The sequence below is a fragment of the Mugil cephalus genome, chromosome 4 (genome assembly GCF_022458985.1).
Source record: "Mugil cephalus isolate CIBA_MC_2020 chromosome 4, CIBA_Mcephalus_1.1, whole genome shotgun sequence".
NCBI classification, from domain to species: domain Eukaryota; kingdom Metazoa; phylum Chordata; class Actinopteri; order Mugiliformes; family Mugilidae; genus Mugil; species Mugil cephalus.
The window spans coordinates 23,115,035-23,142,987 of record NC_061773.1 but is presented as its reverse complement, the minus strand read 5'-3'; the positions used below and the strand labels follow the sequence as shown (position 1 = coordinate 23,142,987).

General features: G+C 41.3%; 1 protein-coding gene across 5 annotated transcripts; it reads right to left on the bottom strand.

Annotated features, from left to right (window-relative positions):
- srpk1b (SRSF protein kinase 1b) lies at positions 1-27,953 on the bottom strand. 5 transcript variants are annotated; one of them, XM_047583151.1, is made up of 16 exons: positions 27,908-27,953; positions 26,016-26,070; positions 12,211-12,338; positions 10,330-10,438; positions 9,839-9,926; positions 9,673-9,760; positions 9,104-9,210; positions 8,462-8,627; positions 6,601-6,626; positions 6,299-6,518; positions 5,818-6,210; positions 4,421-4,515; positions 4,150-4,257; positions 3,217-3,286; positions 2,931-3,023; positions 1-1,484 (listed from the first exon to the last, which is right to left on the bottom strand). In XM_047583151.1, exons 1-16 carry the CDS (start codon positions 27,915-27,917, stop codon positions 1,300-1,302), a joined length of 1,941 nt encoding a protein of 646 aa, XP_047439107.1. In that variant the 5' UTR covers positions 27,918-27,953; the 3' UTR covers positions 1-1,299. The 5 variants fall into 5 exon arrangements, with proteins under 5 accessions (XP_047439107.1, XP_047439106.1, XP_047439109.1 ...); XM_047583150.1 differs by lacking the exon at positions 27,908-27,953 and adding an exon at positions 26,671-26,757; XM_047583153.1 differs by lacking the exon at positions 27,908-27,953 and adding an exon at positions 26,511-26,534.

The window sequence follows — 27,953 nt, the reverse complement described above, 5'->3', positions numbered from 1 at the left end:
TTTAGTTTGAAAAAAAAAAATGTTTATTCTTATTTCCTAAAGAAAAAAATACTCAAGTGAAGTGGAGAGACACGGACAGAGGAGACAGTAGAAAAACAAGCAACATGGCTCCGTCGGGATCTGACGCCTTATGACAATATTTTAGTACAATCTAGTATTTTCAAAACTAACATGAAAGTAGTATTTCATTCATCTGGAAACCCAACCGAAAGCAAAATACAAAGAATTTCTAAAATGTGTAAAAAAGAATGGCTCAAGCTTTTCAGCCTTCATTGTACACCGCTATCTGTTCAGAACCTGTGCAACGCGTCCTCTGCAGAAAACTAAAGGCCGACGCTTTGGTAGATCTACACGAGAGTTTGATTTTTACGTGTGAAGTGTAAATAAGCGGAAAGCTAAACCGTGAAGTGGCTATGAAACGGCTTTCAGAAAAGTTCTGCCAAGAAATCCGATTTTTTTTGTCCACATTATATTGCACCGGGCGCATCCTCCTTTCCCCAAGACGACAGGACTAAACTCCGAAACCACAATCTGAGTTTCTCAGTCAGTCATTCAGGATCAATCTCCTCGGTGTATGAAATGTATGACTTCTAGTCCTGTAGTGCCGTCTGTATACAAATGTACAAAATATGTTGTGGTGGAGTTACTCACACTGATTACTCGCTGTTCTACGTAGCAATAAGCTATTAAGTTATTAATTCTGAGCACGTTGCACACAATTTAAAGCCAAAGGGGTAAAAGCCGGCACACCTAACATGAGGACTGGCTGACACGGAACAGCTTTGGCGCAATCGGGGAGATTTACAGTGTGCGGCTTCGATGGCAATCTCAGTGTTCCTTGTAGAAAAGTGCTATTTCTTTTTCCAATCTTCGCAGTCAATTATCTACAGCCAAAACACAGAGAGTAATGTGTAGCAGAGGAAGAGCTGAAGTCAGAAAAAAAAAATTAAAAAAAAACAAAAAACAGGCAGCAAAATTGATACGTTCTACGCAGCTGGTAAAAAGAGCTATAAATACAGGAAGAGGACGTGGAGCTCCTTCGATAACCAGTGTAATCCATAACAGGAACCAAGACTCAGTAGCAGTGTCTCTCTTTATTGTTTGGAAGCTTCCAGGGGGTGTGTGGGTCGGGCCTTGTGAGAGCCATGATGACAGAGCGCTGGCAACGGTGGCGGGCGTTCCTGCAGACATAAATGTTTTTTTGTTTACCGTGTGTGTGTTTTCAGCTCCAGGGCCTTAAAACCTAAATGTATCCTTTGACGATGGAAGGGGGAGCGGTGTGCAGGGGCGCGTGGCTTTCTAGGATGTGAGCCATGGATGGGAGAGGCACTGGGCTGCAGTGGCCCTCCTTTCAGGCACCAGGTCCAGCATGGGCAGCAGGAAGCTGCTGAAAGAGTGGGCCTCCTCCTTGGACCACTCGTACTTTTCTACCAAGACGTCGAACAGGCCCCACGGCTTCAGCTTGGTGATGTGACGGAGGTCGCCTGAGAGGACGCAGATTAAGATGTCAGAGGTTTCCCCATACGCCTCAGTCAAACACAGTTAAACCCTGATGGTCATAAGTTCTTAACCCTCCTGCGTCCTGATGGGGACGTTAAGTTTTAGGTTTGTGGCAGCTTCTTATATTCTGCCTCGTTTAAACTTTTATCCTCATAACTGGACACCAGTTGGTGTAAAAACATGATCGGGTTCATTTCAGCGGATTCATTCTGCAGCCGATCACGTAACAAAAGTGGACGAGGTTCAAAACCTCATCAGGTTTTACAACTGAAACTTGTGTATTTATGCTTATTAACTATTTTCCAGTTCAACATGATTCACACATTCTATCAACAGTAACCAGCTACAAATTTAACACTGGGACTCCATTTTTTTGCAATTCTGCTTTTGTACAGCAACGTTCAGACATGAAACTTAAGTTTTATATTTTGTTACATGTTGGCGACTTTATTATAATATTCACATATGAGAACATTATTTTCTTCCCCAAAAACTACTTCCTGTTGAAAGACAAAGCTTAGTTTTTATTATGTCCTACTAATCCCGCATAAAGAGAAGTGGAGGAATTTAAAACACATACAAAAACTAAAGCTCAGGTCTCAGGAAGTTAAACAAACAAACAAAAAAAAAAAGATTTAAGGATTTAACTAAACATGTAGGTACGAGCCTCCTATTGGATAATCACGGCTGATTATCTTAAGTTATTTAATCCCAACTGATGCAACAAGGAGCTTCTTATTTCTTAAACAACCATGTTGAAAGACACGTCCTGTGATCTACTAAAACTAAGTTAAGAACCAGGGCCTGGGATGATATGTCTTTCTGCTGATTTGATTCTTTTATGTTTTTTTCAGGCGCCGATTTGATTTAAATTGCAATTCTTCAATATTGCAGATTTTTAGTTTGCTTTTTTAACACCAGACTATGAGAAAAAGTTGAATGATGATGATGTCTACAGACGATATCAGGAGTAATTTAGCCATAGAACGGAATAATGCACATCACATACAATCCGTGTACAAAATGTTACAATAACCCTAAGAATAAGTTTGGGCTTCAAGCAATCGTCCTCAGTTTCACGTTGCCAATCCTCAGTATTGGGCTTGAATGCCTCCTGTGTGGATCAGCTGTGTAGACACAGTGTTCGGTTGTTTAACAGTGTGAATGTTATAAAGGGGATAACGTTATACCAACTGTGTACACAAGCATTTTCTGTTAGCATAAATCCACCACGCCAGCTCTGTAAACTGAATTTAATTTGCAAGTTCTCTCCTGGAACCGAGCAGATGGCTTCTTTCCCCTTGAGCCGCCAGGTGCTCGGCCCGAAATAGTAACTTCTGCACCAAACACCTGAGAATATTTTTAAGGATGAACTGGATTCAGTGCGAGCAGGCAGCTGGTGGTGTGTGTTGTGTGTTGTGTGTGTTTACCTTTCTTGGTGAAAAACTCCTTGGAGTATTTCCCTGCTAAGATCAGCTTCCGAGGAATTTTACCGAGCAGCTCGATGATCAGCGCTATGTGGTCTACGGAGAAACAAACGCAGGTGGTGAAGCGCTAAGGTAAAACTGAATCAATGATATAACCGTGAGAAAATGTGTCTACATTCATCAGTAAAGGATGTGCAACAAAATACAAGACCGATTTCAAGTTAAATTAGCTTACATGACATTATACGACAGTTCCCATCCCAATAATGTATCTAGTCAGACCACTAACCTTCATCTCTAGAGTAGTCCTCTCCAGAGTGTGGTTCAAACAGATAGTCTCCAGTAGCAAGCTCAAAGGCCTGAGGAAGGAAGCACAAAACAAGTTCCTTAGGATTTATTTTAACTGTATGTATATTATTATGTTTATGGACATTGTGCACATGCATTATTGAGTGTCAGACATGACTAGATGTGTGCACCAGATTAAGCAGAAAGCTAATTTCCATCTGTAGTCCAAAATAAAAATACAAAGCAGCATCCAACACAGAACCACAGGACATGAAATGCAATGGATGCATTGCACAAAACAGACAAACAGTATACGAGGAACACAATCTATAATGTAAAGGAACAAGCTATTTGATTAATAATTCAACAATTTAAATCAGTTTCAGTCTATACAAAAACAATTGAAAACATTTAATATTAGTTATTATTTTTACTATTTTAAGTCCTTTGTTTGCAGTTAGGACAAGGCTTCACAAATTTACTCTGCATCTTTTTTTCAGCTTAGATGATGCCTTCCTGAAAACTCGGAAATGCAGACTTCAGATATCATTGCATTCACATTACAGGTTAACTAAGAGGAGAAAAAATTAGTTGTCACCATTTGCTGATTATTAAAAAATGTGCAGCAGATAGTTTTTTAATTTTTTATTTATTTTGGAAGCAGTAATTTTTGAGTTTGACAACTCAGAGCTCATTTTCCTAAGTAGTCATGAATGCAGCATCAGCTGGAACTCAACCAAGTTTTCCGAGATCCCATCCTACTTCTGATTGGCTAGTGATTAGTTTGTACAGGGGAGAGCTGCGTTATTCCCCCACCCATCTCCATGCTGCAGTCCAACTAGCCACACTGTCAGCTACCTTTTACTTTTTATTTCCAGTACGTGTGTGTATCAGTTCCTTTTAGCGGTGCAGGTGTCTCGGCTGTTTGTTTTACCATGCAGGCTGTGCTCCAGATGTCTGCCGGCGTGCTGTAGCCGGCTCCCATCAGCACTTCAAGAGACCGGTACTGCCGTGTCTGGATGTCATCTGTGAAGTGTTTATGCTGTAAAAGTAAATGTGAGGGGAAACTGTGAATGCCTGGGACAAGGTGGGAACAACTGCTTACAAGGAAAGTGCAGAGGAAACGAAGAAAAACACTTTAAATTGCCAGTAAGGGTCCGTTCATATAAAAATTAAAAGTGCTAATATTTTTTTTTTTTACTCACCACCCAGCAGGCATTGCCAAGGTCAGCAATCTTCACCTGCAGCTTGTCGGCATTGACAGGCTCCAGGGGGTTTACTAACAAATTGCCTGCTGCACCTGTTACAGAGGAGACGAGAGGAGGAGACGTGGACAGGTGAGGACGAGCACTTTCCTTACTCAGTTATAATGCAGCATTTTGTGGAGTGTCTATTAGAAACACACACAAGGTTTACTAAAAAGCTATTATACAGAGTCTCCTCTAAATAATTACTGGATGGAGTTGATGATATGCTGGGATTAAAACCTTCGTTCTGACACAGCCCACTCAACCCAAGCTCTCACTGGAATTTGTTCAGCCCACACTCAGTGCGGTAATTCAGCAAAATATATTAAGCTATATACACACACACACATCCTCATTGGAAGCTGACCTGAATTAATGTGCATGTTAAAGCACAATCTAATTCAAAACTGATGGATTTTAAGTCCTCACATCATGTGATAAATTTTTTATTTAATTATAATCTAATAAGCATATTTTACCTTTTATTCTGGGCTGTTTTTTATTTTTTGTTTATTTTATTCTTATTTTTAAGTTTTCCTTTATTACTATTTATTCTGCTTTCTGCCTTATGTTAATTGTACTTAAAACCAGGTCATATCATGCTAGTCCTGCCGCTTGCATGTCTGGATGGTGGACTGGAGAAACAGAATTGCCCTTCTGGAATTAATAAAGTTTTCTGTATCTCTACTTTACAATAGAGATCGAACAATATGTCGGGACAATATTTGAATTTTTCACTGATATCGGTATCCGCTGATATATATATATATATATATTTTTTTTCAAGGCAAGATTTACAGGCAGAGTGCTTGTACTTGAAAAAGTACAAGCAAGAGTTGAAAAAAATGGTTACCAAAGAAAGATCTATTTACTTCACTTTCACTCAGCACCAACACATTACAGTCATTAGCAACAGCTCTAACTTTTACTGTTGCTCTTATTTCCTTCCTCTTTTTACCTGTTTAAAAAGATTGTGTGCAGAATTGTATTCGCTTCTGCATATTGTATGCAGAAGCGCATAAGAGCGTTAAATATTCTTTGAGTTCAACAATAAATGTTTGTGTTTTTGGTTAAAATGAGACGTGTAACATTTGTTATCATTGTGTCATTTTTATCATGTAAATGAAGGGAGTATCAGTAATCGGCCAATGCTGATGTTGAAATTAAAAAATCGGTATCGGCCCTGCAAAATCCATATTGTCCGATCTGTACTTTACATTAAGTGAGAAAATCTTTTTACCATAAATCTGTAAATTTCATTATATTCAATTTTCTGCACCACAAAACCACAGAGTAAATGTAAACTCATCCTAGGTCTCATATATTATTTTATACAAAGGGAAAAATCAACTGACCGTTCTCGCTGTCCGCTTCGTCATTCCCTCTTTTAGTCTCCCCTTGAGCGTCCATCCCCTCCTTCCTGTCTTCCTCCTTCAGCTCCACAGAGACAGAGTCCGGGCTGACGGAGGCGGGCGGTTGCTGCAGGTCGGTGTCGGGCTCCTCGTGGGAATCGTTACAGGTCTGGCGCTCGTCTTTGTTGCATAACGTGTCGCAGGTCTCCGCGTCGCCCTCCGGTTGGTTCGCGTTCTGTTGGTCCTCCCGTTCCTCGGCTGACTGCTTGGTCCCTTGCTCCTCTGAAGTGGTCGTTTTCTCCTCCGGGGAGGCGTGCCCGTTGCAGTTGACGTCCATCTTGTTCTCCCCCGTACGTACCTGTGGTGTCTCCTGGGGCTGCTCGTCAGGAGTCGAGTCTACGGCAAAAAGAATCAAATATGTACTTGCTGCACTTCAGAAGTCACATGGAACTGACTGGCATGTATTTCTTTAACCATCACTCACCTGTGTTAGCAGGGTTAGCGATGTCTTGCAGCGTGGTGGAGACAGAGAGTGTGGCTGAGGAGGTCGTATCCTCCGTGGTCTCCTCCTCATCCTCGTCTTCTCCGCCGCCGTCGGGAATCACTCCTCCCTCCATCTCCTGGATCCTCTTCTCCAGCATCTCAGCCTGCTTCTTCTGCTTCTTCTTCATCTTCTTCTTTTTGTTCTTTGACATTTTGGCCATCTGCAGAGAAGACTTGGTTAAATATTTTTTTTTGTACAAAGTCCTTATATCACAAGATCTGGTTTAAAAAAACGTAACATACCGGTTTGGGTGCTGGAGCTGTACTCACTGCAAGAAACAGGAAAGAGCAGAGGATTGTTATTGTGAAATGTCATGTGGCAAATCTACAGCCTTCCTATAATTAGTATGATGTTTGAGTTGATTCGCACCAAACTGTACTAACAGCGCGTCTCTGCAGCGGCTCCAGCCTCAGAGGGAGTCACGCACCGTCCTAGCAAGCTGGTCATTATCATAATCAAACCAGTGGTGACTCACAATGACACACTAAATGCTAAACTCTCCCTTTTATTACAAACATCCACATGGTTCTAAGTCAAACCCCTCAAGTCTCTGGAGTCTTGAATTAGATACATAGGATTAAATCACAGAGCTAAGAAATCATTTGAATTTGAACTTTGTACTATTAATAAAATGCTGTAAAAGAAAGTCACTGCTTTAGTCAGTCACGTTTGTGGTGAACCACCACAACATCATACACTGCACAGAGCACAACCAGCTGATAAATCACTTTTTAAGACTTTCATGGGTTTAATTTACCTACAAAAACTATAAAATAAAAAAAATTTAAAGGTCCCATATTATAAATTTTTTCAACAATTTCATGTAGGTGTCAGAGGTCCAACATCAATGTTTTCAAAGTGTATTACCCCCAAAATTCAGCCTTGGTCCTGAATTTCAGCCAGTCAAGAAGTCATTCTAGTGAGTTCTTCTGAGAACAGGCTGCTTCTGTGTCTGTACCTTTAAATGTTAATGAGCTGTGTCGGTCCACGCCTACTCCACGCCTTATGAATTGCTAATTAAAAATATTGTGTCTGAATATGTTACTTAATTTGTTCGTATGTGTTGTTACAGTTACTACCATGTAGCTAACGCTAGCTTCCACTAACTGTAAGGTTAATTGTTATGGTTTGTTGATGCAGTAGAGCCGTGCTTTGCTCGGACCTTTGCCATGTGGGTTTGCGAGGATAAAAAAACGACGCCTGCTAGGTAGTTTTAGAGGGCGGGCTCATCTATCCAGGGGGCGGGACTAAGGTAGTATCCACTACTGGAGGGAGTGGTTATTTCCCTGCATGACATCAAGAAGGGAAAAAGTCCAGATCCACCAGTTTGAGCAAACATTTGCTTAAAAGTGGAGCAAGCAATTGAGGGAAGTGACAGAATTTTTTCACTTCTGAGGCCTCATGCACCAACTATGGCAGTGCTCCCCAAACTTTTTTCCCGTAACCCCAGATCTCCACCAGACGCGTCCGCTGCACGGTCGAGGCTCTACAGTAGTATGCGGCAATTCAAGTCAACGTGTTCCCTACAGTGTATTTCAGAAGCGTGGTGCCGCGCCGCTAAATATAGGCGGCTGTTCTATTTTTCTTGCTTGACGCTTGGAAACTGCATCAATACGAGCAGATCGAATCGTTCAAGCGGGAAGTCTATCGTTGGAAAACATGGCGGATCCGTGGTTATTGTCAAGAAAAAATGCGCATTAAATTGAATATTTCTTGGTTCCCACAGGGCTATGGGGACACAAATTACAGTTAGAAAACCTTTATAAAGTGAATTTTGCATAATATGGGACCTTTAACGTGAATCAACTATCAGCTCGGGTCATCCCTGGGGGTGGGCTCCACTAATGAGGAACAGAAGCATAATAGGCCAGAGGGCGTCATACTGCAAATGAAGCTTAGTAAATGGACGTAAATGTAATTTAAGACCTACAATGCAACATATGCTCGTATTTAAAACGTTTTAAGGCCTTAAAATCAAATTTTAGACTGTGCGTAAACCCTATAAAGAGCTAAGCTATTTTTTCTTCTTTTTGTTTTTTTGTCAGCAACACGTCAAACATCAAACCCCAAAACAACAGAGAACAGACTGAGAGAGGTTGTGACCTGCAGAACCCGAGGGAGGCACGGCTCCAGTCTTTTGCCACTGCGTGGCTTCAGCAGCCATCTTCTTGATGTAGGGCTCGTTGACGGTCAGCAGAATGTTCTCCGGCTTGATGTCTGTGTGGATGATCTTACACTTGGTATGGAGGTAGTCCAAACCCTGCAGTACCTGCAGCACAGAAAAGGAAATGAAAGGCACAAAGCAATGAAATGAGAAATTGATCGAGATCATATTCTAAGAATTTATAATCGTCTGCTGGTGCGTCAGCATTGTTCTGCAATTATGACACTAAGATGGTATCTGGCAGAGAGTCAGCTGAGTTAAGTGTGATAAGAGAGAATTGGAAGTGAGCGTCTTATGCTGGAGATGGATTTAAATTTGACGCTTTGATGACCAAATAATGAAAAAATAAAGGTCTGACGAGATGGTTTGTAGGAGGCGGAAGATTTTTTTTTCCCAGACACAGAGATGTGAACGAAGAAAATGCATTTTGCAGTTGTTGTCGTCTACGTTGCCACAGATCTGCTGAACAAGCAGCAATCTAACGGAAACTGCTGCATGCTTTATGGTAAACAGGCATTTCTGTCACCAGATTTTATTTTTTTTGTCAGTGTTTGGTTGCCCCGTTATTTACTGTACAGTACCTGTTGTATGATCCTTTTAACACAAGGCTGGGGCAGGCCTTGATAATTCGACTTGATGATCCACTTCAGAAGGTGGTAGCCCAAAACCTCAAATACCATGCACACATCTGAAGAGATCCTGAGGTCAAGGAAGAGTGACATTCTCAAAATCAAGTAGGACACCAACAAGCTTCGCATTTTCACCATCAAACATAAAACTTAAAAAGGACCTTGAGCAGTAAACTGGATGTAAAAGTAAATCTGGGTATGTATTAGTGAGTGACATATTGGCGCAGATGTCTGCAATGTAGCTTTCGAGTAGATTCCAGCAGAGACGTGGTTATCTTTGTGTCCTTTCAATAAATATAGATGAGCTAAATTAAAGTCCAGCCTGAGGTGTTGCAGCGCCAACATTGGAGCCATTTAGCCTGAAATAATCCGACTGAGACGGCAACAGGAGGGAAGAGGGAAAGTGGAAGGACGCTAAACAATTAAGCAGCAAACTGGGTTCAACGAATGATATAAACCACGTTTCACTTTGGAGAAATCACAGCTTAATCAAACAACATGCGTTTCTCAGTGGAGGATACGAGTTCCATTCATTCCCGAAATCTTGAAGTCGTCCAGCAGCTGCACCACCTTCTCTCTGTTGGGGTCATTGGGGTCCGTGTTTCTCACCTGCAAAACAACAGGAGACGTGAGCGCTGGAATAATTAGTCTGAGCCGATGGGAGGCCACTTAACAGCGTGTCCTTACAGATTTGAGCAGCTTGATCTCATCCAGAGCTGTTTCGGTGTAATGTTCGGCACTTTTTACAACCTTCATGGCCACAAAACGCTTCTCCCTGGAAAAAATTCGAAAAACACATAAAATATTTAAAAAAAAATATGCACAAAATTCTTAACACATTACGAGCACATTAGCTTAATATTCATCAATTAAATATGTATCATTAATATTAATTATAGCATCGTACATTTGCATGTCCAAAGACAGAATTGACCTAAAAAGACACTTTATAAATTTATTACTGCCAAGTTCACAAAACTAGTAAAGTGGCCCAAAAGTCATGGCTTAAGTTCCCAGAAACCTTTTTAGAGTATGTGCTGCTCAGTATATAATCAATAAATACTGCACTACTCTACTAGTACTATTAAATATCACAATGTATCGAAAATCCACTCATGCAAATTTATTCGTAGGAATCTCTGCGTCTCAGTTTTCAAAACGCTGAGGAGTCGACTTACTGGATGTCCCAGGCGAGCCACACGGTGGAGAAGTGTCCCCAGCCCAGCTTCCGGATCACATGGTACCTCCCGTTGAACAGATCTCCGATCTTCACGTGGTGATATCCACCTGAGTGAACACAGCGACACATATCACAGCTACGGTCATTATCGTGCAGAGTTTGAGTATTTTGAACATGGTGCCGGACTGAAGCAGGATTTAAATTAAAACGATTAACAGGATTTTGGCAAAGAACGATACTATTCATTACGATTTCCGATACTAGGTTAACGATACGATTTTCTCATTTTGTTTTTTGTTTTTAACAGAATAAGTGCAGACAAATAATGACTGAAAATAATTCCTTTAATTATTTCTCAGACAAAACTTCAAAACTATGCAATGCATTTTTTTTTTTAAAAAAAACAACAACATATATTTAGATATATAAAAACTACAAATGATATTTTCTCTTTAACAGATTAAAAAGAATCCCTGTTTATTTCTCTGAGGTAGTGTAAACTGTTCAATACAACACATATATCCTCATATCCTCTTCTTAAAAATGCAACAAAAATTATATTGTATTTTAACGAAAAAAAAAAATGTATCTTTAAAATAAATCCCACATCAAAATAAACAAATGAATAATATAAATGAAGAAACTAAGGCTTGCACGTGTTTTATTTAAGGAAGATCAGCATATAGAGATGACAGGTTACAGCTCTTTATTGTGAACCGCTTGTGATCTAAATAACTGCAGAATTAAAACCTCTTTTCATCATTGGTAAAAAAAAAAGTGCAGGTGCTGCTTGGATCATTTGGTCCAGCAGCAGGAAATGGTGTCAGTGATTTGGTAGCTGAAGGACACGGTGATCTGTGTTTCTTCCTGAAGCTAAGAAACAATGTCCACCCTGGGAAACTAGCTCGTTCACTCCCTGTCTGTGAACGTAGTCATCTCCATCGACGATGAGAACGACAGGTGAGAGCACCTTAGCTCAGGGAGGAGGTCTCAAGTGTCTTATACTGGTCTTCCCATGAGGACGTCCAAAATCAAGTTGTAATGTGATGGTGAACCAGGTTTACCCACCAGGCGTCAAGAGACGATCACAATGAAAACATCTGAGCTTTTTAAAAGATGTGTGAGGCTCAGGAGAAGTACTGATGATAGAGAATCACCAGCAGAGCGGCGTGCAGAAAATAACAGACTAACTGCGGTGGAGACCAAGAGGCTTGCGTTGACCGGCTCCACTTGGAAGGAGTGGGTGCTACGTGGCAACGATCCCCGTCCCTGAGGCATGCGCAGACAACAGGCCGGCTCAGAGGGACGTTTATGAGGATGTGTTAGTTAGTTCTCACTTTCCCTGAAGCACACACTGTGTTATGCGGTCAGCTTTCAGTAAGACGAACATAATTAGCTTCTTTTACTACTATTTATTTACTGCATATAAATATGGACGGCATGTCCTACGCAGAACGTTCTGCTCTACCTCCACCAGTAACAAGGAAATTTTGCATTATACACTGAACTTATTTCTCACGGTCCCACAGAACCACTTCATAGACCGGTTGGCATGGCAACCGTCGGTCGCCATTATGTAACATCCGTTTTTTATAACGTCAGATAAAAAAAAAAGGGCACATGAACATGTTTAATGTTATATTAACTACCTGAAATGTCAGAAACCATCCTTAAAAACTATATTTGAGGTGTATTTCAGTGTTTTATTTCGGCCCAAGTCCCATCCACTAACATGGAGGAGGCGGAGCTTATGATCTATACTGCAGCCAGACACCAGGGGGAGCTCTACTTGCTTTGAGTTGACTTTAGAGGAGCTTTTCCGTCACACATCTTTAACATGTCTCAGATATCTGAGACCCGAGAGCGAGAGGAGTCCTACCTCTGCAGTAGTCGTTGGGGTCCTCCTGCTCGTCGTCGTCTGAGCCCAGGATCTCCTCATCCTGTTCTGGGAGAGGAGAATCCGCCTGACCCGTCTGAGAGCCGCCTCCTCGACCGTGAGGCTCCGGTCTGAGCGAGGACAAGAAACAGAGAGACGGGGACGGTAAGGAACGGGACAGATTAAAACATAAATTACAGGGATGACGGAAACGCTGACACCAAGATGATGGAGTTAACATCAGAGCAAATGATTTCAATACATTCTCTGTTTCAGGGGCATTGACCTTTCACGGGAAAAGAAAAAAGCTTACAGCATGTTTTTATTCAAAGAAAGAAACTCATCAGCAGAATAATAGATGAGGACAAATCCTTATTTCACCAAAAGCACGAGCAAGCAAAGGTGAGGAGCATGTTTAATATTTCTGTGATGACAGAACAGGCGAGTAAGCACAAAGGGACGGGGAAGGAATCAAATAAGGCGTTCAAAGACAGGGCAGTGAATATATTGCTGTGAGCATTTGATATTAAAACAAAAGTTGTTTTTGTGATCTCCAAATTATTTTCATTGGCATCTTATTTACACCATTATATACCATTAATGATGAATATTAATTAGTGTCTGATACTAAAGTGAATATATTTCTATGTTAAGTATCTAGTTAAAATAAAATTATACACACGAGTGCTCAAAACATATTCAAATACATAATGTCTTTAAAAACTGTTCAGCGGGAGATGCACATGTGAGAACTGATCCCCACTGTGGGACAAATCAAGGTTTTCTAATTCTAATTTTCTAAGTATACGGCACCATTTATCGCCTGTGAACCAGTCACCAGAGAACTACAGTGGATCAGAAAAGCTGCTGCTGCAGTCTGGGGCGTCTTCAACTCATAAATCTTTTCCCACCTCGCCTCCTCTCGGAAGTTGAGAGTTTCTGATGCTCCAGAAAAATCGCCAGAACAAGACAACGTGACCTCAGAGAGAATTTGTTTTCTAAATCCGTTCATACCTTTTTTATATTTGTTTGTGATCCTCTATGGGGCGGCCAACTACGGGGGCTTTAAAAGTTACTATTACAACTAGTTATACTGAACAGAATCCTGAGTTGTAGGGGTTGATGGTGAACTGGCTAAACTAAAGCTTTCTATATGTATATGTATTGACAATACAAGGGAATATAATAAAAAAATATATATTTTCTGCCATTTGTTTTATGATGTTCGTTCAACACCTTGTAAGGCAAACATCTGGACTAAACATCTGTATATCGACAAGAACAAACCAAAAATGATCATTTTCAGAAGAAAATTACCTCAGGCCCTTTAAACCTGCTTAACTCTCAAGAGTGAAATAAATACCTGTATTAATAACTTTAATTACCATATTTAATACCGTAAGTCAAAGCAACACAAGAGGAAATGTCCAAACTTATATGAGATACGAAATAAGAAATGATGTCCAAAAAACAACCAAGTGCTTTACAGATGGGGCCCATAAGTTAGTGCACAGAGTAAAGAAAAATATCCCATTAGAATAGTTCCTGCTGATATAGTTCAATTGCTCACGTGACCCAGGAGCAACCGAGTTTACAAGGATCCATGAGCTTCTAGGTGGGGCAGTAGGAAGCCGATGATGCTGATTATTGTCCATACAATGACACCGTTCATCACACAGGTGAGACCCCCCCGAGGAACCCCGCTCTCACTCATTTTAACTTGAGTTCCCACCCACAAAGTCACTTCAGGTCGGCCCAGAGTTCATCACTCAACCAAACTTAAAATGCATCGGCTCCTTCTACAGGAAACAGGACTAAAGCAAAGGACTCTGGGACATGTCGTCTTCATTCCCTCAAAAAAAAAAAAAAATACTCAACTCTACTCTTCCTTTAAACCTCAAAGGTCCCTACATATTTATTATTTTTCACATTTTTTTTGCCACTGCACACTATATGGTGACCAGCCATAACATTATGACCAGTTTCAACTGAAGTTAATAACATTGATCGTCTTGTGACAATTCAATCTGCTCAGAAACTTCTGGACCTGGCATTTGTGTGAATGTTACTTAGACATGTACCAACTACCCAGACCAGACCAGACCCACTACTCCACAGCAATGACACTCCTTGATGACAGTAGGATGCACTCTAACACAGAAACACACACAAAAACGGTTTAGGAACAACAACAAAAACATGAAGAATAGTTCAAGGTGTTGACCTGGCCTCCAAATTCACTATATCCCAAACCAATCAAGCATCTGTGTGTTGACTCCCCTCAGCCCATAGGACCCATCACCTCGTAACAAAACATTGCAGCTCCTTCAACCAAGATCTAATATCATTAAACATTAACTGCGATGTTTAATATCTAATGCAGATTCCACAGTGCTTAAATGAGCGTGGTGTGTCGTATGTATCTGAACATGGTGGGATAAAATATTAAAGTCAATCCGACAGTTGTTGGTGTAGCACCAAGGTAGCTAGAGAGTAGTAGTAGTAGTAGAGAGTCGTGTTTGTTTCCACACAAACACGTACAGAGAATTTACGTTTCAAAGTAAAACTAGCACAACGAGACGCCTCGGCAGAAAGTGACGGCGCTGCTTTAAACTACGACCAGTTCTCTAGAAGAAGGTTTATCCTGCTGCAGAAACACTCACTAGTCAGGTAGTAAACACAAACTGGGTAAAAATATCATCATTATCATCATCTTAGGGCTTAGTGAAGATTTTCTGATTCAAATCGATCTTAATTTGATATATCTGATAGCGCCTCATAAAATCTCTGGATAATTACCATCTTATTTATTTATTTTAAAAGGCTCCATTTCCTAGATCCTCTCGTTACAGATAAGCAGAGATTAGTCCACGTGTGACAGCCGTCTTGTGTCGGGGCCTGAAAGCCGATGCCGCACCAACACTGGATTTAAAAAGTATGACGACAAAGAAGAGCTGCTCAGAAGCAACCTGTGTCCACTAGAGAGAAAATACTGTGGTCTGTAAAAGGGAAACGTCTTTCAGAACTAAGCAAAAATGTTTTGAAACACCTCTAAATGGATCGACACGGGAACTAGTGAACTAGAATCAAACCGATTCAGAAAATCAGTAGCAATATCCAGCTGCTACAAACTGGTTTGTCCTTATTTTTATTAAAGTGCATATTACAGGTTTTGTTGTTTTAGAAACTGAATTCAACTTTGTCATATCCGTATACCTGACGCTGTCCAAGGTGCTGAAATAAAAGACATAATTAACATAGGACGACTCGGCTCGACAAATCATCATGTGGTCGTTCATTTGTTAACGGGTCATAAAATGCATTCAGGTAACAATGACCATCAACCCAATTTAAACCTGACCGAAAAACAATAAAATCTTAAATGTGTGTGATGCAGGATGAGAACTGAAAAGTAATATAGTTTCCTTAAGCAACATTTCATTTTAAATTGCTGGATGAAGGGTGGGAAGAGTTAGTTGTGCTACACTACTTCTCAAAATAAGATAATACTTTTTTTAAGGAGAGAGGCTGGAGTACAATATCATATTTTAGTATAAATAGCACAAACATACTTTCTTTCAGTTTTCCTTCAAGCCTCCGGTAAACTTAGAGATCATACGAACATCTATACAAGACCCCCCACGTGAAGCACGTCTCAGCAGATGGATTTTTCATTTAGAAAACACTTCAGCCCTTTGAACTCGGTGCTTCAGCTTAAAGCGGTGAGTCAAACCGAAGCTCTGAATGGTGCCGAGAAGGATTTGGAGCTAATTAGAGGAAATCACCCCTCGAGCTTCGACAGAGTCTGAGCTGCTGACTTTACCTCGTACTCTATCTGAAAATAAGCATTTACTTGGAGATGGAAAAAAAAAAAAAACAAATCATTCGATGTGATGGTGCAATAGCAATACAAAATAACTTATTGCTTTGGCTGACGGTGCCTTGTTGTGATCTGCTCACAGACAAAACAAAGAAAAAAGTCATTAGCACGCAGCGAGCTAATCACTTCAGCGGCTTAAACCGGAGCGTTACGACCACTGTGGATGCATCTCAGCGAAAACGCTCCGACAAAGCTGTGTCATGTTTTGCTGCCTCACGGACTCAGCTGTTTGTTAATGTTCCTGGAGGGGGGGGGGGGGGGCAATTACAACGTTCAGCTCGTCAGAGGTGCACATATTAATGAGTAAATGTGAACAAAATGGGAAAAATGTACAAAGGCGTCGAAAATAAACCCTATTCAAGTATGTTTTCTGTTTGGAACTTGACGCAGAAAAAGGCAAAGGAGGGAGAAAAATGTGTTTAAAAATGCAGCCACTTCCTCTTCTATACGCATCCGCCAACATACTGTGTGTGGCAATGTCAGCAGGTTCGTGATTATATCAGACGGACGTTGCTGGCCTGCTGATATATCAGTGCAGCTCATGCGTGTAGGAGGCATTCTCATACCTTGAAAATAAAAACGGACTATAATTCTTTCTGCTTCTATGGGACATGCACTTTTCACCAATCTGCAGTGAGATTTCCTCCTGAAAATGTGTCACTGAAGGGGGCATACACACTCCCGACAGTATATCTACAGCAGCTTAAAAAAAAAAAAGAAGTTTAAGTAGTTTAGGTTTGAAAATTTCTCATCAACTGTTCTCGTCTTCACTTCTCTATGTTTGAGAATGTCTGTAGTTTATTTTGCACTTAATTGCTGTGTGGCGAAAGAAAGAAACAAAAACGTCACATTTGTAAACACGCGCACAAAGCGTCTAAATTTAGCAGAACACCACTGAGGTCGACGTCCTCCTCTCCCTCAAATCTAGAGCTTCAAATGTGAGCCAGTCCAAGTCATCGTCATCGTTAACCGTAGGATCGAGAGCTACAGCAGCGAGCAAAAAACAAAAACAAGACTATGTGTAAAAAAAAAAAAAAAGAGATGGAAATAAAATGCATCTGTGCACCGTTGTTGAATGCGGCTGTTTGAGTCTGCTCCGTTGTGCTCTTTTTGCGGTTTTGCTGATTTTAAAGTACAGTGGATGTGTTATGAGATTCCATATTTTGTCTTAAATTCATGCATGTTTCACTGAGCGCATCAGTGATAGATTAGCGTGTTTTTATTAATTAATACGAGTGAAACTCCTTTTGCTTATTGGTAAACATAAGTTCAGACAGCACTTCCGTCACAGGACGAGGTCTTTAACTAAAAATAGCTGCAAAAATTAGAACAGAGAGGACGAAAGAAAGAGGACAGTGTCTACATGAACAAAAAGAAATGGACCAAAAAAAAAAGAATGACTAAGAACGACACGTCTACAGCCTCACAAAATCGTGCAGCAAGTTGTTGTTTTTTTTTTTTCTCCTTACTGCGGTAGAGCGACAGAGACCGATCAACATTCTCTGGACGAAAAAAAAAAATGAGGATACTTGAAGGACTTTGGCATCACTGGAAACTTGACTGAAGATATTTTACAACTGCCACCCCCCCCACCCACCTAAACACACGCGTCCTAACCTACACTTACCTGCAGGATGCACGGATGCCCATGGGAAGTGATGCAGAGAAGAGGAGGAGGAGGAGGAGGAGGAGGACCGGAGAGGAGAGGAGACAGTGCAGGTGTTAAAAGACCCTCCTACTCCATCGAGCAGGAGGGGAAAAAAAAAAAAAAAAGAGAATAAGAGTCTCAGAAGAGGGATGAATGGGGAGAGAAGTAGCAATCAGTGCTGATGACTAAAGGAGGCGAGAGAAAAGAAAAGACGGGGAAGGAGATGAAGGAGCGGAGAGGGGAGGGGAGGGAGCGAAGACGATCGCAGAGACGTGGAGGAGCTGCTGCAGGCTGAACACCGAGGCTGAGTCCTGGAGCGCGTGCAGGGCACCACTGCGCGGCTCTCACTTTTTCTCCTCTCTCTCACACATTCCCTGCTTCCCTCTCTCCCCCCGTCTGACCGAGAACTCTCCTTGGCTGCTGTCAGCCTCTGGCCCGCCCCCCCCTCGCTGACAGCTGGGAGATGATTGGGTGAAACGGCCCAGCACTGCAATGCAGGTGAGGGACGACATCAGCCCCCTCCTCCTCCTCCTCCTCCTCCTCCTCCTCCTCCTCACCACCACCACAGTCCTCCTTGTCGGACCAAAACAACACTACTCCTCTCCCCCCCCCCCTCCCTGTCCATCATCATCACCGTCATCTCGTACGCCTGCCACTCTCTTTTCGCCCGTCATTTATTTTTACACTGAAGCAGCACAGTTAATTGTGAGATCATCCCACCCTTTGCAGGATCTGAATCTCAAAATCATCCAAAAAAAAAAATAAAAAATAAAAAATGCACGCTTAGTAACAGATCCTCAAAGCTTTTCTATTCCACAACCTCGTTCCCTGCTGAAACCAATCATTCTGATTTTATTAATTTTCTTTTTTTTAAAAAAAGGTCAAGCATCAAATCACAACCCTTTCTGCTTCACCCCTGACTGAAAAGCGTCAAATCAGAGAAGCCGAGGAGGACGACGGCAGCCCTCCTCCCCCACAAACCCCCAACAGACGCGTGCCCAAATATTTGACTCCCCTCTAAAAACGGATCACTGCAGACAGCACACAGTGACGCATCACTTAACCTTTGGATATTTTTTTTCCTCATCAGTCATTTAGTCGCATTATCTCCTCCACGGATCCGTTTCTGTTTTTTTTTTTTTTTTTTTTTTTTTAGGTTTGATAAACTGATTAATTTCAACGCTAATTAGTCATCCATGCTTTTATCAGTCTGTCATTAACTGAACAGTGTGGGTGTGTCTGTGCCCATCAACTGTGTCCAAGACGGCAATTTAGCTCTGACAGAGTAACTATAGAACTATAGAAACTCCAATAAATGTGTCTGTTGTCACTTCTGATTTGCCGGTAACACAACTAGTACTGAATGCATTTCACCACGGAAGAAGAGCAACACGTCTGCTGCATGATCTGGTCAAATAAAATGAAATCCTTTAAGACGTCACCATCAGAATCAGAATCACTTTGTTAATGACAAGGGGAAATTACTTTTCATCACAGCTGCTCCTTCTCAAAGTGTACTAGTGCCCGAACAGAGAGCAATGGAGGCAATAATAATATGTAAGAATAAGTAGGCAATTATAATAAGAATACTTAAGAAATATGTACAAGTATAAGTGAACATATGTTGCATGTTGTTGCTCTATTATAACCCTGAATATGTGGTGTTGCACAGCAGGAAATTATTGTACATGGCGAGTCCAGAGTCCAATAAATAAAAGACAATAAAATAAAATAAAATCTGCCGTCCCACTAAAGTTCAGTTTCAGAGTAGTGGTACGTGTCGACAAGCCCCGTACGATATATATGGAAAACCTCTAACATCCAGAAAACACAGTTTGACAACATTTTCCTCTCTTCCTCACCGACCGCAGCTGATGTCGCCTGCAAATGCAATCAACCACTTATCCTGAGGGTATCCGGTGGTTAGGTGGGGCCTCCTCCGACTGACCACACGATGCAAACGCGTGGCTCACCCGCGTGAATGTTTAGCATGTGTAAATGAAATGATTTTAACGCTTAGGCAGATGGAAAATGCCCACTATAGCGGCATGTCAGTGACCTATGAAGCCTCCCACAATTAATACTGAATAACTTTAGGATAAATACATTTCAAAACAAGGGCAGCTGGACTTTTTCTTGAAGACATTATCCACTCGTCCAAGTAGTTTCTTCAGATCTAAAAGACCGGTGGGGGTTGGGGTTTAAATGGGACGTAGGTGTGACTGATGACGAGGGACGGGTGCCGATACTCGGTACGATGATGCAAATGGTAATGAACCAGACCAATAAGCAACGGCAGGAACGTTCACAGACGGGTATTAGAACGTCTGTGTTTGGAGCTGGAGTTTATAGCAGGTCATTCGTTGTTCAAATGAATAACATGGCTACACAGGATTAAGATCACAGATGGCCTCTGCTGCAATTATTACTAATTACCAGCTGTCTCATGGTCGTACTAGAGCCTAATGTGGTGCATCAGGTTGTAAACATGTTTATTTCTGCAGAAAATTTGGGAATTTTAACATCAATTTGACTCAAGGTTTTAGTAACTGCACTTTTGACTTTCCTCTTACTATGACGAGGCAAAACACTGAATTTATATGCTGAAGTAATTGTTCTTCTTAGGTGGTGAATGGTAGGTGTTTTTATTACCCTCAATGGAAAGAAGAACAAATTAAACACCCCCTTTATTTTATTTTTTTTTTAAGCAGGAACAAGCTAAACTCACGCTTTCTTCATCACTTTGATCCCACGACAATTTTTTTTGACAGATACGTTTGTGCTTTAACAAAACTTTCTAAATGTTTTTGCTGGAACCGTTTAGCACGCGGCCTCCACAGCCCTAGAAAAGGTCTGATTAACCGCAGCCTCAGACACATTTCCCTACGGGCTAGAGTGAAAGGGCTGAAATCCACCACAGAACCACAACCGCTTGACATCTCCACCGCTCCGGAGCCCACGTCTGACATGAGCGAGTGTGTCAGCGTCTCCCGCTTTCTCTTGGCCGTGTCCCGTCCACCCATCCGGCCCGATCAGATCTCCCGGGATCAGAGTAAACAAGAAAACGCGGCGCGAGGAGGAGCTCTCGGGGTGGATGGAGTTTAGCCAAAAGGTTTACCGATCCCTGTTCCCATCCCTCCAAATAAAATCAATGCCAAGTGCCTGGGCAGCAGAACGGAAAACAGCAGCTGTAGGTGACAGTGCAGAGGATGCAACGCAACACAAAGTGCAAACGAGTGCTGTGGTTTACACTTTTTTTTTAAAAATAAATTAAATTTTCTTAAACTTTTCAATATGCAGTGTGAAGTCTGGATAATCAATCATGAAAGTTCAGTATATTTCCCATGGGAGGCAGAGTTTAAAAGTGTATCACAAGACTCCCAGCAGGGCAGGGAAAGAGACAGAGAAGTCACTATTGTGGCGCACCGTTTAAACCACTGCAGGGGTTATCAGTTTCCAAAAAAAATAAATAAAAAATAAATAAAACTCTGCGTACAAACAGCTGAAAAACCCAACATTTCCACGGCCTGGAGCGACTCTCCTCCCGACAAACGCACGCATCTGCGTCACCGACAGGGTTAACGTGCGGCGAGAGGACAAAGAGACAGAGGGACACAGAGCTGTAGTGGGCTGCAGACGATAAAATATTTGATGGGTTATGTAATGAACTGCAGCCACGGCTGGCCAAGAAGAGGGAGGGATGAGAGCACAAAAACACAACTGAACACGCTACGCAAACGCTGGCTATTCCTGTTCGGTCTCCTGAGTGCACACATGCGGCGCGGAAATTACAGCTGAGACACAGAAAGTTACAGAATCAAGGAGGTGCACGTGTGATGCAAAAAAAAATAAAAAATAAATAAATGTGACGGTGGACAGGAGAAAATGTAAAAAATGGGAGTGGGTGATTAGCTATTTTTAAATCCCAGACACTAATAAGTAAACACACACACACCTCAACACTGCTACTCTCACCACCAACAAACTGACGTGACTTTTACGTCTCTCTCTCTTTGCGGCTGCTACTCACTTGCATGTCAGACCGCTGGCAAGCTTCACCACAGCTGTATTGATGGAGAAGATCCAGTCCAGGAGCCACATGGCCGAGACGACACTACCTCAAAAGCTTGCGCGGCCGTGACGTGACCACAACGGGACAAACGCCTTCGTCGGTGGCGGCGTATGAAAGTTGTCGACCAGGTCTGTGCTCCTCTGCAACTGCAACTGTACAGCTGCTGCTGCTGCTGCTGCTGCTGCTGTGTCCTCACGGCACAACAGTCACAGCAGAGAGCGACAGGAGAGTGGGAGGGAAGGAGCAGGACGGGAGGGAGAGGGAGAGGGAGAAGGAGGGAGGCACAGAGGAATTGATTGATGCCACCCTCCAACCCCCCCCCCGACTTGAAACGAGGCATTTTCACATGAAAACTGCTGTGACCGTTTTACGTGTAAAGTCTCGTAGCGCGGTGGAAAAACGCCAGAGACGGTAACTCAGAAGGAGATGTGATCGAAGCTCTGCAGAAAGAGCACAGACTGGGTGGAGATGACTTTGATGTTTTTTGTTTTGTTTTGTTTTTTTTTTAGGTAGCTACCTCCAAGTGAGGCATTATTTTTAACAATAACCTTAAAAGAAGGTGTACATACTCGGTATATATCCCAGGGATTGTGCATTATCAAATAAGGAAAAGAAAATGCTTCAGATGCTCATTAGCTTTGTGTTGGACTGTGGTTAAGAAACCTGACGTCATCCCGCTCCATATCAGACATGTAGAGTTTATGTATGATTATTTGTTTTTGTTTTTTTTTTATGATTGTTCTAAATAAAATAAATAAAGTCAAACCTGAGAGACTCACTTATGTTGTGAAAAAAACACTGAATGCTATGAATTTCTGGACTTGGCATTATTATTGTGAGTTGCGTTGCCTATATTTTGTTTGTTTTTATGTCCTTTTTTCATTCTTTTAAAAATATTTTTTTCAATGTATTTATGTTTTTATTCATTTTTGTTGTCTAGATTATGTTTAATACTGCTGAGCCTTCTGTTTTTGGAGAAGGTTTAAATGTGAAGTAGGTCTGACTGATGACTAGGGATGGGTAACGATACTGGTGCTGATGCAAATACTAGTAACCAGAGCAAAAAGCAACATGGTGCAGCTGAATTTTTAATTACCGCCCCCTTAGCTCTATTGCGGTGCCGACGTCATGTCAGTTTTTTGCACCTGCATGGACGGAGGTGAACCCCGGGAAAAAGTTTGGGTGTACTTCACCTCAAAAGATGCAGACTCTGCAAGAGAGGTAACACCTCGAAGGATCTCGATCACATGGACCGAGGATGTAAAACCAATCAGATCTGATTTCATTTGACTGTACTCTGTGTGGAATAATTAGTGGTTGGTTAAAGAAAATCCTGGAGCGGCAGCATGGACATAATCACTTCAACTTCTGCATCCGTGCTCTTTTATGATCTCTAGTTTATGTATGTGATGGAAACTTGCCTTTCCAAATGAAAAAAGATCATTTCTAAAAATTTAAAAAATTAAAAAAAAAGGGAAGGGGTCATGCTGGGATAGAAAATGGTTTATTCATGTTTTGGGTTAATGAGCAGTGGTAACTGTGCACTGTCACGACTTTTCAAATCATGAGGCTCTGCAGGGAAGGAGCAGCCCTGGCAGTGGCTGTGGAAAACTGCGCATGGATACCTCAATTAAAGTAATTTTAAACACTTATCCTTTGGCCTAGCTCACACTTTGCATCAACATCCGTCCTGTGGAATCCCATCACCCATCACCCTTTGAGATGAAATATAACACTGTTCAATCTGAATGCACAGACACAAACGAATGATAAATACTCTTAAACCTGCTCAAATCTTTCCCTGTAACTCCAGAAGGTAGCGGTGAATACAGACACTGTATTTAGTGTAGAAGAAAACCAGCATCAGATGTCCGTATCTCCATGGATTCGTGGGTAATTATGACTAATTAATTTATTTTAATGGTGCTAGAAATCCACTTAGCTCTGGAATTGAGTAGTAACAGATGATGATGAGCCTTCCAGGTTGAATATTAATTTAGGACCAGTGAGGATTAATTCAAACCACCGATTCCATTGAAATACTCAAAAAAAATTAAATAAAACATGGGTTGGTATTAGTCACCAACATAACATTTTACAGGCCTCAAGACCTTGAGAGTAGTAACCACATTATTGTAGTGATAAATAGTGACTAACAATACTGCCAAAGGCGTAAAGGAGATAAAGATGAAATGGGGATGAGTCCAAATGGTGCGAATACGTTCAGAGAACAAACCAAAACAATGTGATGACCAATACAGAAGAAACTTGTTCCTTTTGGTGGATTTTCTCAACCACAGAAATTCCATTGAGCTATTTGAAGTGATGAAGAAAAAAAAGGGTAACTGCTTTTGTTGCTCCATTCACCAGACCTCATATGTTCAGTGTGTAGGCGCTACTGGCATTCGACAAGCTACACAGTCCCATACAGAACGAACGGCGATGAATGGTGTTCTTCTTATTTTGCTGCAAACAACAATATCTCATCTGCTGGTTTGGACAAAACGAACCCTGGTCACTTCTCTTTCCACTGGCCCACATCAGGTACCAACCACTGCAGACTGTCGGCGCCACACAAACTTTTTGCAATTTCGGAGATGCTCCGATCCAGTCATCCAACCATCACAATTTAGGCCTCATGAAATCCACTGAAATCCTTCCACTTAACTATGTTTCCTGCTTCCAGTAAATCAAATATGGGGGCAAAAAAGTTCACTTGCTGTCTAATATATGTCTGTGAAGGTTCTCAGTCCTCCAGGTCATGGCAATCCAGATGTTTAAAAGGCAACTGGTTTTGCATATAGCATTACGTATATTTGATTGCGCCAAACTGCGCCAAAATGCACTGTTTCAGACCGGAACATTTTCAATGTAGCGCCTCTAAACAAGCACGGTGTGACTATTTGACTGCGAGTCGTGGTGAAGATGGAAAAGTCCGAAAAATGAAGCAGCAGATTGTGAGAGGATTTCTGCCAACTAAAAGGTACCATGTCAGTTATTTGTTTGTTTGTTTTTTTTAGGGTGACCAGTCGTTCCCAACTTCTAGGGACAGTCCCCATTTTGGATGAGGTGTCCACCGGCTAAAGCTGTCCCTGGAAATGTCCCCAATTTTAACTTTTTATGAATGAGGAAAAAAAAAAAAAAGGGTTGCGCGCATACTACGGTTATTACGGTAGCCGGTTACGACTCTAAATGTGTTTAAATTAATTTTATTTTTCGAGTTCTGAGCTGTAAATGTCCTTGCATGAAAAAAATAAATAAATAAATATACATTTCTGGCCAGTTACTTTTTTTAAAACACCTTACCCAATATATCGCACCCCACTGCCAGGTGCCATGATACTGGATGGATCATAATGTTATGGGATTTTAAATTCATGTATGTGAGCTATTCTAAATATGACTGACTAAATATGACTGTGAGCTTTTCTAAATATGTCTCTGTCCAGCACCATGGACAGACTGAGGAGGTTGTTCGTCCCTCGGGACGTAAAACGCCCCCGTTTTTTTGTTTTTACACAGCATTATACACACCACCGGTCAAAAGCTTTAAAGCAGCATCAGTATCCTCTGGTATAGTTGGTCAGGGTTTCACCCTACATCAAGATAATGACCCAAAACTTCAGTCCAAGCTCTACTAGAACTACCTCAGGATAAAAATAAGATGGAAAGCTTGAAAACGTGGAGTGGACCATGGCCTAGTCTCTAGACTTTAACCCCGTGGAGCTGGTTTGTGATGAACTGGACAGAAGAGTGAAAGCAAAGCATTTCTGGGAACTTCTGCAACAAAATTGGGAATATATTGATTGTATGATTTAACTTCAGTAGTTTATTTGGTCTAGTCTTTCATTTCAGAGTGAAATGAGACATTAAAATGCACACATTTCAATTAAAAAAAGAAAGAAATTGAAGAAATTGTTCTCAAAGAAAGCGATGAAGCTACTGGACACCAAATTTCCCACGGAATAAATAAAGCATCCATCCATCTATCTATCTATAACAACTGCAGACTTAGGCAAACCAGAATTCCTTCACATGGTTTCCTTCATAATAACACATTTTACTACTTAAATGTCACAGCATATTTTGCACGTTTGCAGACTAGTTTCAGTCATATCCTAATATATATTCTGAAGACACACTTTAACCACCTAAACCATCCACGAGGAGTAAAGCAGTAAAGCCAAACAAGCCGGTTTTGGACTCACCTTTTGCCAGGTTTTCTGGGCTTTGTCCTCTTCTTCCTTGCTTGCATCGCGAGTACTAAAAACACACAGGCGGAAAAAAAAAAATAATAATAATCAACACAACACGCACTTGCTACAGTCTAATCTGCGGGTGTTATTTTATTAACACACACCGCCTGCAGGTGGAAAAAGCACCAGGTAACTCCACCGGGGTAAGAAAAGAGGCTGCAGGGAGCTAGAAAAACCGGCCTTGGCCGCTGTGATGCCCCGCAAAGAAAAGAGGATTTTTTTTTAACAGCAACTTATCACTGCGAATAAAACTCGTATAAGAAAAAGAACCGGGCTAAATCTGCTAAATGTGTTCGCGTAACCCATTTTCACTCTCATCTGGACACAACTTTGCATACTTTCCCCACAATCCGATGCTAGTCTGACTGGCTATAGAGCTAACATGGCGTTAACACACATACACACACACACACACACAGTCACACAGAGCGCATGGTCCACTTTTACTTTTTTATCAATTGTTACGTGGCTTGTTGTCACATTCGTTGTTGTTCTCCCCCAATAGCAAGTAGCTGCCGTGATAGACGTCCGGAAAGAAAAGCCCGCGTGTGTGTGTGTGTTACAGGAGCGACACATAAGGAGCATTTTGTTTAGTTAGCAACGTTACCTTTTCTCTCCATGCTGTAACCAGTCAGGGCAGGGGAGGAGCTGCGTTCACGGGCTCCTGGAAATGTCGGAACTCTAAAGTGCGCGAAAAACCAACCCTACAGCGCCGTGTGGTCTGTAGGGGGCGGCAGCGTGTATATGAGTGTGCAGAGGTTTGGATGGGTTTATGTTTTATTTTATAATATTTTTTTTTGTTTGTTATACATCTTTACACATTTTTTGGATATTTTGTGCGTATTTTCAATATTTTTTCATATTTAGTATTTTAACTTTCTCTTGTAAATCTCTTGTAAGTAATACCCTTTTGCATTATTCTGTATATGTGTATACATATATGTTTGTATATGTGTGTTTGGGTTATTCTACTCTGTTCCGTCTATACTTACATTTTTACCTTGTTTACTATGTGTAATTATTACTGTTTTTTACATTAATACTTTTTTAAACTACTGGCTGCAGGTATGAAAATACATTTCACTGTGCATTGTACTATGCATAACCTTAACTCTAAAATCGTATCTCTTATCTTAAAGGCCATTTAAAACATTTGTGGTCAAACAAACTAAAGCTGTCTGTTATCATCCGACTTGGTTCTCAGCCACTGGAGCCGCAAAGCTATTTTATTTTATTTTATTTTATTTTATTTGCCGAGGATAGGAGGGAGGGGCGAAACAACCGCATAGGTGGTGATGATTGGCTAATGTGGAGTAAGCTTTCATGATAAGCCAATCAGAGGCAGTGTTCAATTTACACACAAACGACGTTTTGGCCTATTCCCATAAAGACTGATCTCTGAAGGTGAACGGCGACTGTGCCACTGTGTTTATATCCAGTTTGTATAAGCGATATCTCCGACTTTAACGATCATGGCAGCGAAAAAAAAGAGAGAGAATTTTGTCGATGTGAAAGCACCAAAGGAGAGAAAAAAATCCATATTCTAAGACATAATTAAACTTAAAAAAAAAAAGAAGAAGAAGAGTAACGCAATAGCTACTTTCCCTGGCAACTAGTTACTTTCATAGTGCAGTAATTCAGTTACTAACTCAGTTACTTTCTGGGAGAAGTAATTAGTAACTATAACTAATTACTTTTTAAAAGTAACGTGCCCAACACTGTTAGTAGCGGTAATAACAATATTAAACCAGGACGTTGGTAGTAGCATCGCTGACTAATACTGTGTTAATTGAACCTTTGAATCTCTGAAATAACATCAGTAAAGTATGAAGATGTAGACTCACCTGTAGGCATAACTTGTTCCTCTGCACAGCTGGTGCCTCACAGCAG

Coding starts and splice junctions, on each gene's coding strand:
- srpk1b (XM_047583149.1), bottom strand. CDS start 21,836: ATGTGGCTCCTGGACTGGATCTTCTCCATCAATACAGCTGTGGTGAAG. Junction 6,627..8,461: donor GCCTCCCTCGGGTTCTGCAG/GTCACAACCTCT, acceptor TGTTTCTTGCAG/TGAGTACAGCTCCAGCACCC. Junction 4,258..4,420: donor TTGGCAATGCCTGCTGGGTG/GTGAGTAAAAAA, acceptor TTACTTTTACAG/CATAAACACTTCACAGATGA.